General features: G+C 35.8%; 1 protein-coding gene across 4 annotated transcripts in view; it reads right to left on the bottom strand.

The window, feature by feature from the left end:
• Positions 1-267: 267 nt before the first annotated feature.
• Positions 268-13,583, bottom strand: part of STX2 (syntaxin 2) — a 51,299-nt gene continuing 37,983 nt past the window's right edge. The window contains exons 6-11 of one of the 4 annotated variants that reach the window (XM_031948396.1): positions 13,061-13,169; positions 12,728-12,801; positions 12,482-12,619; positions 11,187-11,214; positions 7,270-7,397; positions 2,423-2,535 (exon numbers count right to left, since the gene is read on the bottom strand). In XM_031948396.1, the coding sequence (XP_031804256.1) occupies positions 7,303-7,397; positions 11,187-11,214; positions 12,482-12,619; positions 12,728-12,801; positions 13,061-13,169 (444 nt within the window). In that variant the 3' untranslated portion in view covers positions 2,423-2,535; positions 7,270-7,302. Of the gene's footprint in view, positions 2,536-7,269; positions 7,398-10,542; positions 10,654-11,186; positions 11,215-12,481; positions 12,620-12,727; positions 12,802-13,060; positions 13,170-13,583 lie in introns of those variants that run through there. The other 3 variants (XM_031948394.1, XM_031948395.1, XM_031948397.1) reach the window with 3 other exon arrangements.

Raw genomic sequence — 13,583 nt, 5'->3', positions numbered from 1 at the left:
CATAGCTAGATTTTTAAATTAATAAAAACAAAAATATAAATTTGCAATATCACAGATTTTTAACTAGAAGGGTCCTAAAATATGACTTGGTCCAAACCGCTTATTGTCCAAAAAAGGGAAACTAAAGCCAAAGAAATAACATGTCCTTGTTGGTACACATTGTCAGTAACAGCTACTGGATTCTAATCCAACTCCGATTTCTGAACCTAGAGCTCTCTCCATTATTATTAACTTACAGAAACATAATAACGGCAACAGACAAAAGTATTTTTCTTTAACATAACAATTTATTAATGCAGATGCAATAAAATATTTCTATCATATAGTTTTCCAGAAATAAGAATGCGAGCATAAATTTCCTGTGTGGCCCTCCATGAACTTTTTTTTTTAAAATAAAACATGCAACATTTAGGGAACAATGAAAACTACAAAAAGTCACAAAGAAATCTACAAATATATTCTAATATTCTAATACCAAATAAGAAAAAGTGATTTGTGTACATTAATATGGGACATTTATGGATTTAAATATCTAAAAATAAATCAAGATCATTTCTATCAATTCAAACATAAAAACTTAAAAAATCCAACACTTTAAATGAGGTCAGAAAGACACCACCAGAATAATTATATGAATGCCAAGTTCCAATGTGACTAGGCCCAGAAGAACCGGGACTCGAAGGCACAGACAGTTAGTTATTCAATATCACAAAGTTCTACAATTGTACATAATTCTGAAAAATAAATGTACAAAAAGCCCATAAAAAACAATTTCAATGCCAAGCATTCCAGCTAAAGAAGCTTACTATCCAAAGGGCAAAATTAGGTGAGATTAATAAACATTCTGCTTGATGCGTCTGTTTAAAGATACTCATTAATTCCAAAACATACAATCATATATAAAAAGCAAACAAAATGCAGTATTATAGAGTGAAAAAGATTTAAGAATATACTCAGGAATGTGAATGAAATTCATAATTGTATTAAAGAAAAAAACCTGCCTTTAACCATTTCATAGTAATCTAGTATACATCTGTACTTCCATCTTAAGGTTGGCTCCATACCCAACATATGCAATTAACTCTATGAAACATTCAAACATCGGGGAAAAGGCTCATTTTCACCCTCAGCCACCAGCTGCACTCCTCGGCCCAACCGTGCCGGCTGACGCTTCTTTGGAAAAGTTTGAAACATTTACTCTGAATGTGAAACTAGTGGAAGGCACGTCCATTCGGTACAATCCTTCACCAGCTTGGGCTGAACCAGCAGTCCTTCCTACAGAGAAATTCCAAAAGAACTAAGGAATGAGACTCTGGGCCTTGAAATCCTCAGTGAGTCATGTAAACTTCAAGGTATTTTAAAGGATTAATGGTCTGTGGGTCACCAGACACAAGTGTCCCCAGCACCTTAAGATTCAAAAAAGCACAAAAATGACCTCCCTGGGAATGCATGACTTTAAAAAAAAAAAAAAAAAAAGATCATTTCTTAGATTTGTGCCCCCTGTCTGGTTGTTTCACCACATTTCCATTTCAATCTGAGTTTTGTAAACCAGGGAAATATGTAAACAATGAACAAAGAAAACAAACCATTATCATTACAGGGTAGTAACTAATTTATTATCTTGGGTAACAAAACAGGAAGAAGTAGAGTTAAATACAATAATGTAGACTTTTCTAGAGGGCATTAAAATCAGTTTGAATTAATTTATAAATCACTAATAACAAAAATCTGCTATTAATAACAGAAGGCACTTGAATTATTATTTGAGTGTTTCATGCCTATTGTGTCTTGATGATGATGGCAACTTTTCTTTATTAACAAATTTACTTAAGGATGCTGTACAAAGATGGATTAAAAATTAAATGAAGCTTTTATACAAAGGCAATGTTTAATATATAAAAATAGGATAAAGAAAGGTATTAATGTATTAAATTAATATATTAAAATTGTCAAAAATTTTTACAAAAGGGTTGTTTGGATAATTAGAAATTATTTTGCCAACAGGAAATAACCATGAATAAACATAGTAGAAAAACTTTTCTTAATGAGCACACACAAGCTGTGAGGGGAGAGGAAGTCACAGAGCTGGAACCCAACTGCTTCATAACAGCATGTACTCCTAATTAAATTTCATATTAATTTAACACTGAAATGTCAACAATTGAAGTCTTCAATCATTCCTCATTTTAAGGCCACTAAAGCACATTTCCCATTGTCGTCTGTTATTTACAAGCAAAGGATATTTGTGATTAACTCACGACATCCATCCTGTTTCCTCCAGTTGATTTTGTGGACATCACTTTCTGGAGTCTTCCCCCAAAGTCACTAATCGTAAATCAGCAGCATGAATACCACTTGTCTCAAAGTATATGGTTCATTCGTGAAAAGATGGGGCATGAGTTTCACCGCAGATGTTCTCTGAAGCTCCAAAGATAATCAGCTCCTGAGATGCATTTGCTATGACAATGTTGCTGCTAAGATAATTCCAAGGATCACAAGCAAAACAATTACACAAATAATTATGAACATCATTTTCTGTAAGAGAAAAAAAAACCCTCAGTTAATTTAACAAACTATCAAAAATATATCGCACCAACAGGAAATAAATAGCAAACGTCACTCCCTCTGACAACATCTGGCTAGAACACTGCAGAATACAAAGAGTAACAGAAAAATAACAAAGTCAAAAACAGATCTTTTTAAATGGTTTACTTCGGGAATGTGGATATTATTTCATCTTAGATATTTTAAGGCATGCATTATAATGCAAAATGACCAATCACATTTGTATTGATTCATCTTCATACTTTGTATTTGTGTATGTATCTGACAAAAATGGGCTTTTTCTAGATTCTACTACATAAAAATTGCTTAGTTTCCTCCCATTTTTTTTATGACCTTTGTTTATCAGGCACAACAGCCTGTGAATTCTGTTGGTTTGCTTAATAAATTCTCTCTACTGAACATGATGAAATTGTCAGGAAAATACTACCGTCTGCATACGAAGACATTTTTTAAAGCCTTCAGTGAGTTTCTATTTCATTTGACTAATAAAATATTGCTGAGTTTGGTTACAAAAGTTCCCATCTGATGAGTTTTTCTTTAGGTTAAAACCATTTTCTTTTAAGAACAATGTGCCAAGCATGAGATTACTGATTTCCTTTCTATGGAAATATGTACCATCTCTCTGGCTAAAGGCATCAGCACTTCCTAAAAGGATGGAGGGAAGTCTGTTATACTGGGGAATCTCCCCTTTCCTTTTATAAAGTATAGACTCTCTTAGAATATCAGATGCTCCTTGAAAGTAGAGACCTCTTCATGTTTCTGTCTTAGGGTCATGCCCACAGAAAGCACGTTACACATGTTTACTTAATTCCCAAACTTCAGAATGCAAGCCCAAGGTGGAAAATAGTCATCTCCATCAATGGGACAGCTCCATTCTCACCCCCACTTCAAGGCCTGACATGTGACTTTTTGAGCCTCTTCTCACAGAAATTTCAAGTTGCTCAAAAGTCCTTTGATTTCTGCTACCTGAGAATTTTCCCCAACTGTTTCATCATTAAGATTCAGAGCTGTCCCCATCATCTGAATGTCCATTCTTTGCATGATCAACTTTGCATTTCATTGTTAACCACAATGTATTCCCTTCTCTCCAACAATGCAGTTTTCATTTCCTTCCAAATCCAGGAAGAGAGCCTCCGAGATCAGCCCCGTCCTGTCTACTTCCGTAGCACCATACCTACTAGCATGGCCTTCAGTTGGGTGATTCCTAAGTGCTCCATTGTTTATGTGTGTGGAATTTTGTCTCCACTTCAAGAGTGTCAGTGGTTTAAGATGGAAATCAATTTTCTTTTTCTTTTTTTCTCTCCTCCAGCTCAATCCATTCTCTGCTTATACAGGTGTTCCATATGAAGGACAAGGGCTACCCAAAGCAGGAATTGCTCTTCTGAATGATTTGTGAATCTATTCAATAGCATTCAGGGATGGTAGATTATGTCTTGGGCTGAACAACCATTTTTAATCTATAAATTGTAGTCAGGCACTGTGAAGACTTCTTATAAAAATCCTGTTCTCATGCCCTTCTTACAGTTCCACGAGTAAAACTTGGGCTTATCTTTTGTACCTATATAGAGATTGACATTTAACTCTGTATCAACATATTTCTTCTGTTCTTCACATACAGATGTGAGAAGAATTGTACTATGTGCTTTTATAATAGTTTTTGTGGGAATTACACTGATCATCCGTTTTCTTGCCCTGGCAATAAACTGTTTACCTGGCTGGAATTAAGGATTTAATTTGTGAAACTTCTTTAATGCTAAATTCTGGCCAACTATAGATGTTTTATTCAAATGTGATTCTTGGGATCCATTCCATACTTGCTAGGCAAGACTATCTTAATCTTGAAAATGTAATAATATTCAATTAATTATGGGTGCAGATCAATGCTCAGCAATTTTCTTAGCTTCAGGACCCCTTCACATTCTTAAAAATTACTGAGGTTCCCTCCCCCCAAAAGCTTTCATTTATGTGAGTTATTCCAATGGGCCTTTACTACTTAGAAAGTAAAACACAGACCCATTTTTGAGTACAAGGGTCCCTAAAACATATGTTGAAAACTGCTGGCACAGAAAATAAACTGAGAAAATCCTCTGTAATCCACTATTTTAGGAGGAATTCTTTGAAGAAAACCAATAGAACACAAATATTCCCTTATAACATGGAACTGTCTCCCCAAAGACCTCATAGAACTTAGGATTGGTAAGGGAGGGGGGGAAAACTAGAGGTCATCCAGCTTAATCACTTTCACTGTGTAAATGATGCATCCAGTACCCCAAGAGATAAAGTGACATGCCCAATTTGACACTGGTGGCAGTCAGTGGTGGAGTTGGGATTCAAACACTGAGCCCATGGACTTGAAACCTGTGCTTTGACCATGATGTCCTGCCCCTGAACTGCTGAACTGTCAAAAAAAAAATTTTGGATAATAACTGCATTAAAAGTCTTCTTACAAATTCCAACAAAGCTAGAAACTTGCTGTTACTGAAAGAATGAGAAGGAGAGTTTTTCCATCTTAGAATATATAACTTAAGGGCACATTTTAAGAAAGGAAAATTATCCATTTCAGAGGCAAACCCTATAAGAAAGATATTTTATTTTGACTCTCATATGAAAATCTATACTAATGTATGACAGAAAAACTGCCCTAAAATGAAAGAATGAAATGAAATTTCCCTTGTATTCTATTATTCTTTTTTTAAAAATTAAGATGAAGTAAGAAATGCTGAAAAACTGAGTTTCCACAGTATTGCAAGCTTCAAGGTAGTGTGAGATAATGAGTACCACTAGTGGACCAAGAGGTTTTAGAATGTGAGAGGTTAAAAAAGTTTAAGATTCCACAGGATAATTAAGTGATCAGTGGAAGTCTTGATCAAAGGAGGAATTGGGGGGCTAGGGAGGCCCAGGTAGATTTAGCAAATAAGAAAGAGTCTTGTGGTTCTGAGAAAATCACTAACTTAAGATAATAGCCTATCCAGCCCAAAAATTGGGGTCATCGACCTGACTTAACCAAATCACTACTGCAGCTGCTTAATAGGCTAATTGAATAATAAACAACACACTCCATCCTGTAGGAGTTTTCTGCCATTGTTGAACATAGGATGTATGATGGGAGGGGAGGGGGGGGAAGAGAGGAGAGGAGATATGTTTCATTCATATTAAAGGTAAATATGTAATAGGTGTACCAGAAAGGCTGTAACCTGGAAGAAACAGACCAATTCATTCTATGAAGGGAGAGGCTGTGCCAAACTAGCAAGCATAAAGGATCCCCCATTTCTGTACTCTTCCCAAAGAGGAGTGGGGCCTGCTTCTGGCCAGAAACGTTAAGACGATTCCTTAAGATTCTTCTTTAATAAATTTTCCTCGATATCAGATTTTCAGTGTCAAGAATGAATTTCTAACAATGTTAGTAAAATATTATTAGAAATTGGCTTGCAATTGTTGACTTCTATTAGAATAAAAATGTTGAAATATTGTAAAATATCTTAAATACATTATCTCCATTTACCACTATTAAATATAATGTTGCATTTTTCTAATTTTTTTAATATAAATGATTTTTTTTCAAGTAAGTAATGAAACAAGGCAGTTAATTGGTGCAGTGGGTAGAGTGCCAGGTCTGAAATTAGGAGGATTCATCATCTTCCTGAGTTCAAATCCAGCTATAGGCATTTATTAGTTAAGTGACTCTGGACAAATTGTTAGGCCATAGCCCATCCTTCCCATGTTGGGCCCTGGATAGCCAGCCATACATCCCCTTTTCTTTTTCATTTGTGCAATTAGACTTGGGAATATTGAGTTTAAAATGAAAACTTTAAACCTTGAGGATCTGACTCCCCTTCACATACCACTGCGACATAATGAAGGATAGAAAAGAAAAACAGTCTCCAGGTGCTTGCCTCTCCGACATCATCCCTATCCAAAAACTACCTGGGGAATAGAATTATTGTCAAAGACAAAGACACTAGGTTATGTTATCTAGCTTCCTCCCCTGTCTGACAAGCCCCAAGTTGTTAATGCCAAATTAGCTCCTCTCTCTTTAAAGCTGCAAACGCTAATTGCATTCTCCACTTCTGTATTCTGCTTGCAAACTCTGTAACATGGAATGCTTTGGAAGCATATTCCCATTTCGGTCAGCCAGCTTAAGCTCCACATTAAAAATCAAAACCTCTACTCGCCTCAGTTTCTCTGGTATTACAAAGTCACTTCACCTTGTTTGCCTCAATTTCCTGGTCTGTAAAATGAGCTGGAGAAGGAAATGGCAAGCTAGTCCAGTATCTTTGCCAAGAAAAACCCAAATGAAGTCACAAAGACATGACTGAAACCCTTGTATGACAAAAAAAAATAAGAAAAACACATATAAACCCAAAAACAGTCTCAATAAGAGTGCTATTATAATCATATTGAAACAGATTCTGAAACAAAACTCCAGAAGAGCCACCCCCCCCCCTTAAAAAATTTCCATGTAATAAAATGACATTTGTTAGGAAGTGAATTACTGAGACCAAATGCATTACACTTTGGGGCACAGATTTCAGAAAGACAGATGATATTACTCACAGGGACATGCATTAGAAAGGAGGTGAGGGGGCAGCCACTAGCCAGGCTTTTATGACTTTTAAAGGGGAATTAAATGGGATGATCACTACTGTAGCAAATTAGGAAGGTTAAAAAGTAACAAAAACCAAAGTTAGTCAATTAGTTACTTACTGCCACAATGGCAAAGAGGCAAGCATGCTGCAGTTATCCACACATCATCATTTGCCAACTGATAAACCAATAATTAGGGCAAGCAGGGCAGCCACAACCAGGGAGACAACGACAATTATCCACTTTTTCTGTCAAAGAAAAGTAAGCTGGTTATGTCACAATTAATTTTCAGCCTCAGGATTAAGACCCCTTCGGTATAACATAAATCAATTCAAATTCTACAAATGACTCCCTCCTTAACCCTGTTTGACCTAATTCTCAATTCGAAAAAACAAAGTTACCCTTAACTTGTTACACTGAGACCATCAGGCACTGAAACTGCCCTACAAGTATGACTACATTAGCTCTGACCATTACAATGAGTAAACGTTTTCATTTTTATTTTGTTTTGCTAAATCCCTATTATCCTGAGAGCCAGCCTGTACACTTGATAAATACTTTTAATAGCTCATGGCAACTTGATGGTGACTCTAGGTTCTTAAAGGCTCTATTAGTAAAGTGGACATCCAAGAAGGTCCAAGGGAGGGTCCACATTGGGAAGGCACTGAGTGCAGACCCCGAGCTGGCACTGACACATGGCACAGGGCATAGATAACACAAGATTCTGTGTTATTGCTGATAAAGGGAAATGTATAAACAACTGCTGTGCTGATAACCTGCTCTGTGCATTCAGTATGGTAAATAAAGCAGCTACAAAATCCACAACACTTGCCCATCTTACCTCAGGCCTTAAACCTGTGAAGAACTCAACGAAAAGGCAAGCTCTCAGGGAAGGGGCCTGCACCTCCTGTTCTCACACATTTGGCAGGCTGGGTCCTCCTGGCCAAGAACATTGGACCGACCAGCGGCAGACTGCAGCACCTAGTAAACCTGAGCTTCATGGAACAACGTACTGACCTCTTTTAATGTCTCCAACTTCCTAACGTTAGAGAGCGCATCTTTGTACAATGGCTCTACCCCTCAGTGCCATCTACCAGGTCTCGTTGAGCCTGTGACCCATAATGCTCTCTGGCAAAGCATGGGCCACACAAAATGCCACTGTGATTTCAGCAGCAATGTGGCAATAGAAACAGGATGCCCGGGAACCCAGCACCCAACTTCTAGAATGGGAACGATGATGCTAAGAAACTAAGGGGAAAACTGTCAAGAGATCTAAGCTTTAGCCAATAAGTCTGGCCCTCTCAGCAGTCGCGGAATCAGTGCACAAGAATAGGCAGCCCAGGCCCTGGCTCCTTTCCATATCCAAATGATTAACTTTGTGTCTATTTAGCCAATTAAAAAATAAAAGGCAGTCAATGTGCTCTATCTAAACTGGATCGAAGAATTTAGGACTATTCTCAACTGTTAACTTGCTACCCCTTTTTCTAACTAAAGAATCCCTTAGATTTTCTTCTCATAGTCTGGTAGGAAGGGAAGATAAACCGGATAAAGCTGAAGGGCTTGGATTTTACTTACATTTTTTTTTTTTGAGGCAATTAGGGCTAAGTGACTTGCCCAGGGTCACATAACTAGGAAGTGTTAAGTGTCTGAGGCCAGATTTGGACTCAGGTCCTCCTAATTTCAGGGTTGGTGCTCTATACACTGCGCCACCTAGCTGCCCCTTGAATTTTACTTTCAAAATCGATACAAACTCAATCATCAATAATTAGCATTTCTTACTTTTAGCTTCTCTGTAGTACTACTGACTTCTCTGCTTAAGTATCTGGAGACAATATCTTTATTTCTGCCTATTCACACTCTGATACTACTATTGAACTAACAGGGGAATCTACCACTAAGAAAGACATTTTCATCCAATGTTACCTCCCTCCAAGTGTGGGCTAAAGGACAATGAAGGGTACTCAGATGGTACTCTGAGAACGACTCTCCTCAAGAGTCTCCAGCGTCACTTGAGAGCAAGGAGTTAAACAGGTAAATAGCATAGAGAATATGGATGGCTTTCCAGTTTCTCAGTCAGTTCTTCACTATTTAACAACAATAATTTCTTGTAATACTTTCGATTTTTATAATAATAACTTTTTATTTTTCAAAATACATGCAAAGATAATCTTCAACATTTGCCCTTGCAAAACCCCATGTTCCAGACTTTTCTTCCTTCCTCCCTCTTCCCTTTTCCCCCTTCCCTAGACCATAAGCAATCCAACATAAGTTAAAACGTGCAATTCTTCTACACATATTTCCACAATGATCATGCTGCACAGGAAAAATCAGATCAAAAGAGAAAAGATGAGAAAGAAAAAAAAAAAAAAACAAACAAGCAAACAAAAACAAAAAAAGGTGAAAATATTATGTTGTGATCCACACTCAGTCTCCACAGTCCTCTCTCTGGGTGCATGCAGATAGCTCTCTCCATCACAAAACCATTGGAAATGGGATGAAACATCTTGTTGAACAATAAAGATTTCTTTGCAGTGCTTTGATTTCCCGAACACACATTCAAATAAGAATATAAACATGTCTTCCATGGCCAAATGTCATTTTTGCGTTATTGTAAAATACCTTAGATCATCAGCACTACTGCATTCTTCTATTTCATAGAGATAATGTTACATAACAAGTGTCCAATTGTAAATCCAATGACAATAAAGAAAAAATACTTTAGCCTAGTGATCCATTTGCTACATTGCCCTTTTAAGAAAATAAAAATCGAAAGAGCCCCTTAATACGTGCTAATAATAAAATTAAGGAAACTTCCAGCAATACAGAAACTTCTTGAGTAGAAGCTATGCTAACTACCTAAGTTCCCTAAGGCAAATGGAAATCAAGGGAACAGCAATCAAATAAAGATAATAATAAGCTATTTATTAAAACAAAAAATTAATGAGAAAATATTTTAAAGGAAATGTTTTATTCTGATCTGATACTGTATTATTTTGTACCAGTTGTTACAAAGACTGACATAAACATAAAAAACTTTTTCTACTTTAAAACAAATAAAGTTGCTTCAGTCTAGTATGTGAGAAGAGAAACATTATGTTTAGTTGTAAAGGGTCTGCACTTATTTTGGGTAATGAAAAAAATGTGCAAATAATGTGTAATGCAATGGTAATGTAAATGTTAAAAAAATGTGTAAAAGGAGAATGCTTCTTAACTAAAATAATGTAAACATATCCAATAATGTACTAGATTTTATTCTCAAATAGAATAGGTACCCAGCTTTATTTCTTCAATAAACTTTATAGCAAAATGGCCTTCATGTGCTGTGATCGCAGATCAATCTGAAGTATATTATTAATTGTTCGTTTTTAGCAGGTCTGAAAACTTAAAGCTTACCCTTCTCGCTTTGCTTTGGTACTTAACAGCTTTTTTAGTTTCTTCTTTAGCATGCTCTACATAGTCTGAAGCATTCATCACATTCTTTTCTATGTTGTTGATCATTTCACCCTAAAATAAAAATTTTAATTTTAGAAAAAATGAACTACCAGATGTATATCCCAGAGCATCCACATCAACAATGATTTTGAGATTAGATGCATCTTACAGAAGGGATGTCTGCAAGTTTTCATTAACTTAGGAAGGAAGAAGACAAAAATCTATTCTGCTCTTGGCCAAAAACAATGGTTGAAAAATCCATTCCAATTTTTAAAATTAAAGTTAAAATAGATAAGTTTTCAATGTTGATAATTAAAGGCATATGAGTTTTTCAAAAATGAAAATAGTAAAAAAAAAAATTAAGGATGAGCATGAAGATGGAAAGGAAGCTTGCTTTGGGTTAAGTATTTTTTTTACTACATGCACAAACAAATATATATATACACACAGAAAATGACATTTTTTTTTAAATGGATGTAAGTTTTTCATTATGTACTTTTTAAAATGTTAACCATACATACTAAGCATAGCTAAATTGGCTGAATTAATGAACAAACTTTTAAACAAGGAAATATGGTGAAATGTTAGGGGAGAAAATGCATTACCTGGTTTCTGTCCATTCGCAGACATAATCTGCAGCAGTAAATAGCAAAGTATTGAAGAATGATGCACAAGTAACTCATTCATTCACAGATAGATTTAAATTTCCCAACACAGTCTGAACTAGATTAGATCAATACAATTATTCTCCCCATGTGTGTTTGTGTAAGATAAATCATACTAACAATTTCTAATGGTAACTGACAAGACAAATATGTAAAGTACTAAGATTCTTTCTAATGAAGTCCAAATTAAAGAATTACTTTCTGCAGAATTTATATGATAAAAGGATGACTCAACAGAATACACGTATGCTCTAATAATTCTCACCTAGTTAATTTGTTTCCTTTGAGATAATTCAGAAATTGGGAAATGAGTAGTTTTGTCTGCTAACCCATCCATTTTTGGTATCAGTAATGACAAAGGACACCACACAAAATAGGAAGGAGGCGAGGGAAGTGAAATAATCCCTCCCCAAAACATGTACACATATCCAATAGATGTTAACTTGTAAAATGCTGCTAACATAAATCAATTTCTTTCAATCAACTTTTGTGATCTGTTATTTAAAATAACGATGTCATATTGAAAAGGTAGCTGAAATTTATATGAAATAAACCCTTTTCATAAATCCCCTGCCCCACAAATTGCCAGACACATATAGGGAACTAAAAGCATTGACTAAAAGCATAAAAGTTCAGAAGAGAACTATCTCAGAGTGAATATATGACTGCCTCACTGCCTGTGTACTTTTAATCCTAAATACCTATTCCGAAAGAGCACAAAATAGAACTGACTTAAATTTTGCCAAAAGAAACAGGTTTCAGTAAGAATCCATTTATGAGGGAATAAGTCTATTGGATTTAGGGGGAAGTGGAAGAGAGAAATGGGTATTCATCTTTATTGGACCCAATGGTTCCTCATTAAACTAAATCAAGACCCTCCAATGATATATAAAAATGAAGAGCGAATCTCTTCAGAGCTACACAAATCACGTTACACTTTATATTTTAATTAATCACTCAGAGAAACTGAAATACTATTTACAAAATCTCCATCTTGGAAGGGACCTCAGAAGTCATCTGGTCCAACCCACACAAGAATAAAGGGCCCTTCCTCAGAACCCCTTGGACAAGTGGAGATGCAGCCTCTGCTTGACCAATGATGGGGAGCTTCCTCTTATTTTAACAGAACAAAAAAAATAGAGGCATACTAGAAGCTATTATTTGACCAAACATAAAACTCTAAGTCTCAAAGAAGATTTCCTTTTAAAGAAATTAATTCAAATCAGTTTAGTTACCTGAGTCTCAACAAACATAGCCATATCCATAAACATTTCGTGTAGCTCTCGTATACTGGACTCCAATTTCATAATATCTTTGTGACGTGACTCAATTTCATTGAGAGCTTGCCTAGTAATTTGAGAATCTGATATAATCTTTGGAATGGAGAAACAAGAAAGAAATGCTAATGAACATATGGTTGGTTTGCAATATTTTTTTAAAATAAAATGCATATCCAATCCTAGTGACATTTGTATGCTTACATCTGAAGTGAAAATAGAAGGATTCCCACTTTCCAACATTTCTTCTAGTTCCTCATCAGTGGTAGTTCTTCCAGCTAAGAAGATATTAACATAATTTTATGCATTTCAATTACCGTGTTGCACTTCAAAAATGACACATTTCTCACCATTAACAATAATAATGACTCACACTTATAAGCAATTTTCCCCACAACACCCTTATAAGGTAAGTAGTATAAATAGTATTATTCCAATTTTACAGATAAACAACTCAAAGTTCAGTGGTTAAGACATTTCTTCATAGTAACACAACTGATGAGATTTCAGTCAAGATAACAATGCTATCTTGCTCACTTATTTCTAGTTGACGCTGAATCCGTCCTTTGCTTCGTTCCCGAAAAAAGGTCTGTGTTTCATTATACTCTGTCATAACTTCCACAAATTTCCGAGACAGTACAGAATGCTATAACAGGGATAAAATTGATAAAATGTTAACCTTTTTTCTTCCTCACTAAGAAAATGAATTTCAGCAAATCAACCTATTATACCATTCCTCCATATGGAAAAATATATATTTAAAGAATATTTATTTAAATTCCAACCCTTATTAGTCATATTCAGTGGTAGAACCTTGATAGTGCTAAATGTTTCTTGTTATGTGTTTGTTTTTCAGTCATGTCAGACACTCTATGAGACCCCATTTGGGGTTTTCTTAGCAAAGATACTAGAGCAGGGGTCCTCAAACTACGGCCCACGGGCCAGATGCGGCAGCTGAGGACGATTATCCCTCTCACCCGGCCCTCCAACAGTCTGAGGGACCCCTATTTAAAAAGTTTGCGGACCCCTGTGCTAGAGGTTTGCCATTTCCTTCTCCAAC

Source organism: Sarcophilus harrisii, chromosome 1 (assembly GCF_902635505.1).
Source record: "Sarcophilus harrisii chromosome 1, mSarHar1.11, whole genome shotgun sequence".
In the NCBI taxonomy this organism is placed as follows: Eukaryota; Metazoa; Chordata; class Mammalia; order Dasyuromorphia; family Dasyuridae; genus Sarcophilus; species Sarcophilus harrisii.
This window is presented reverse-complemented; position numbering and strand designations above follow the sequence as displayed.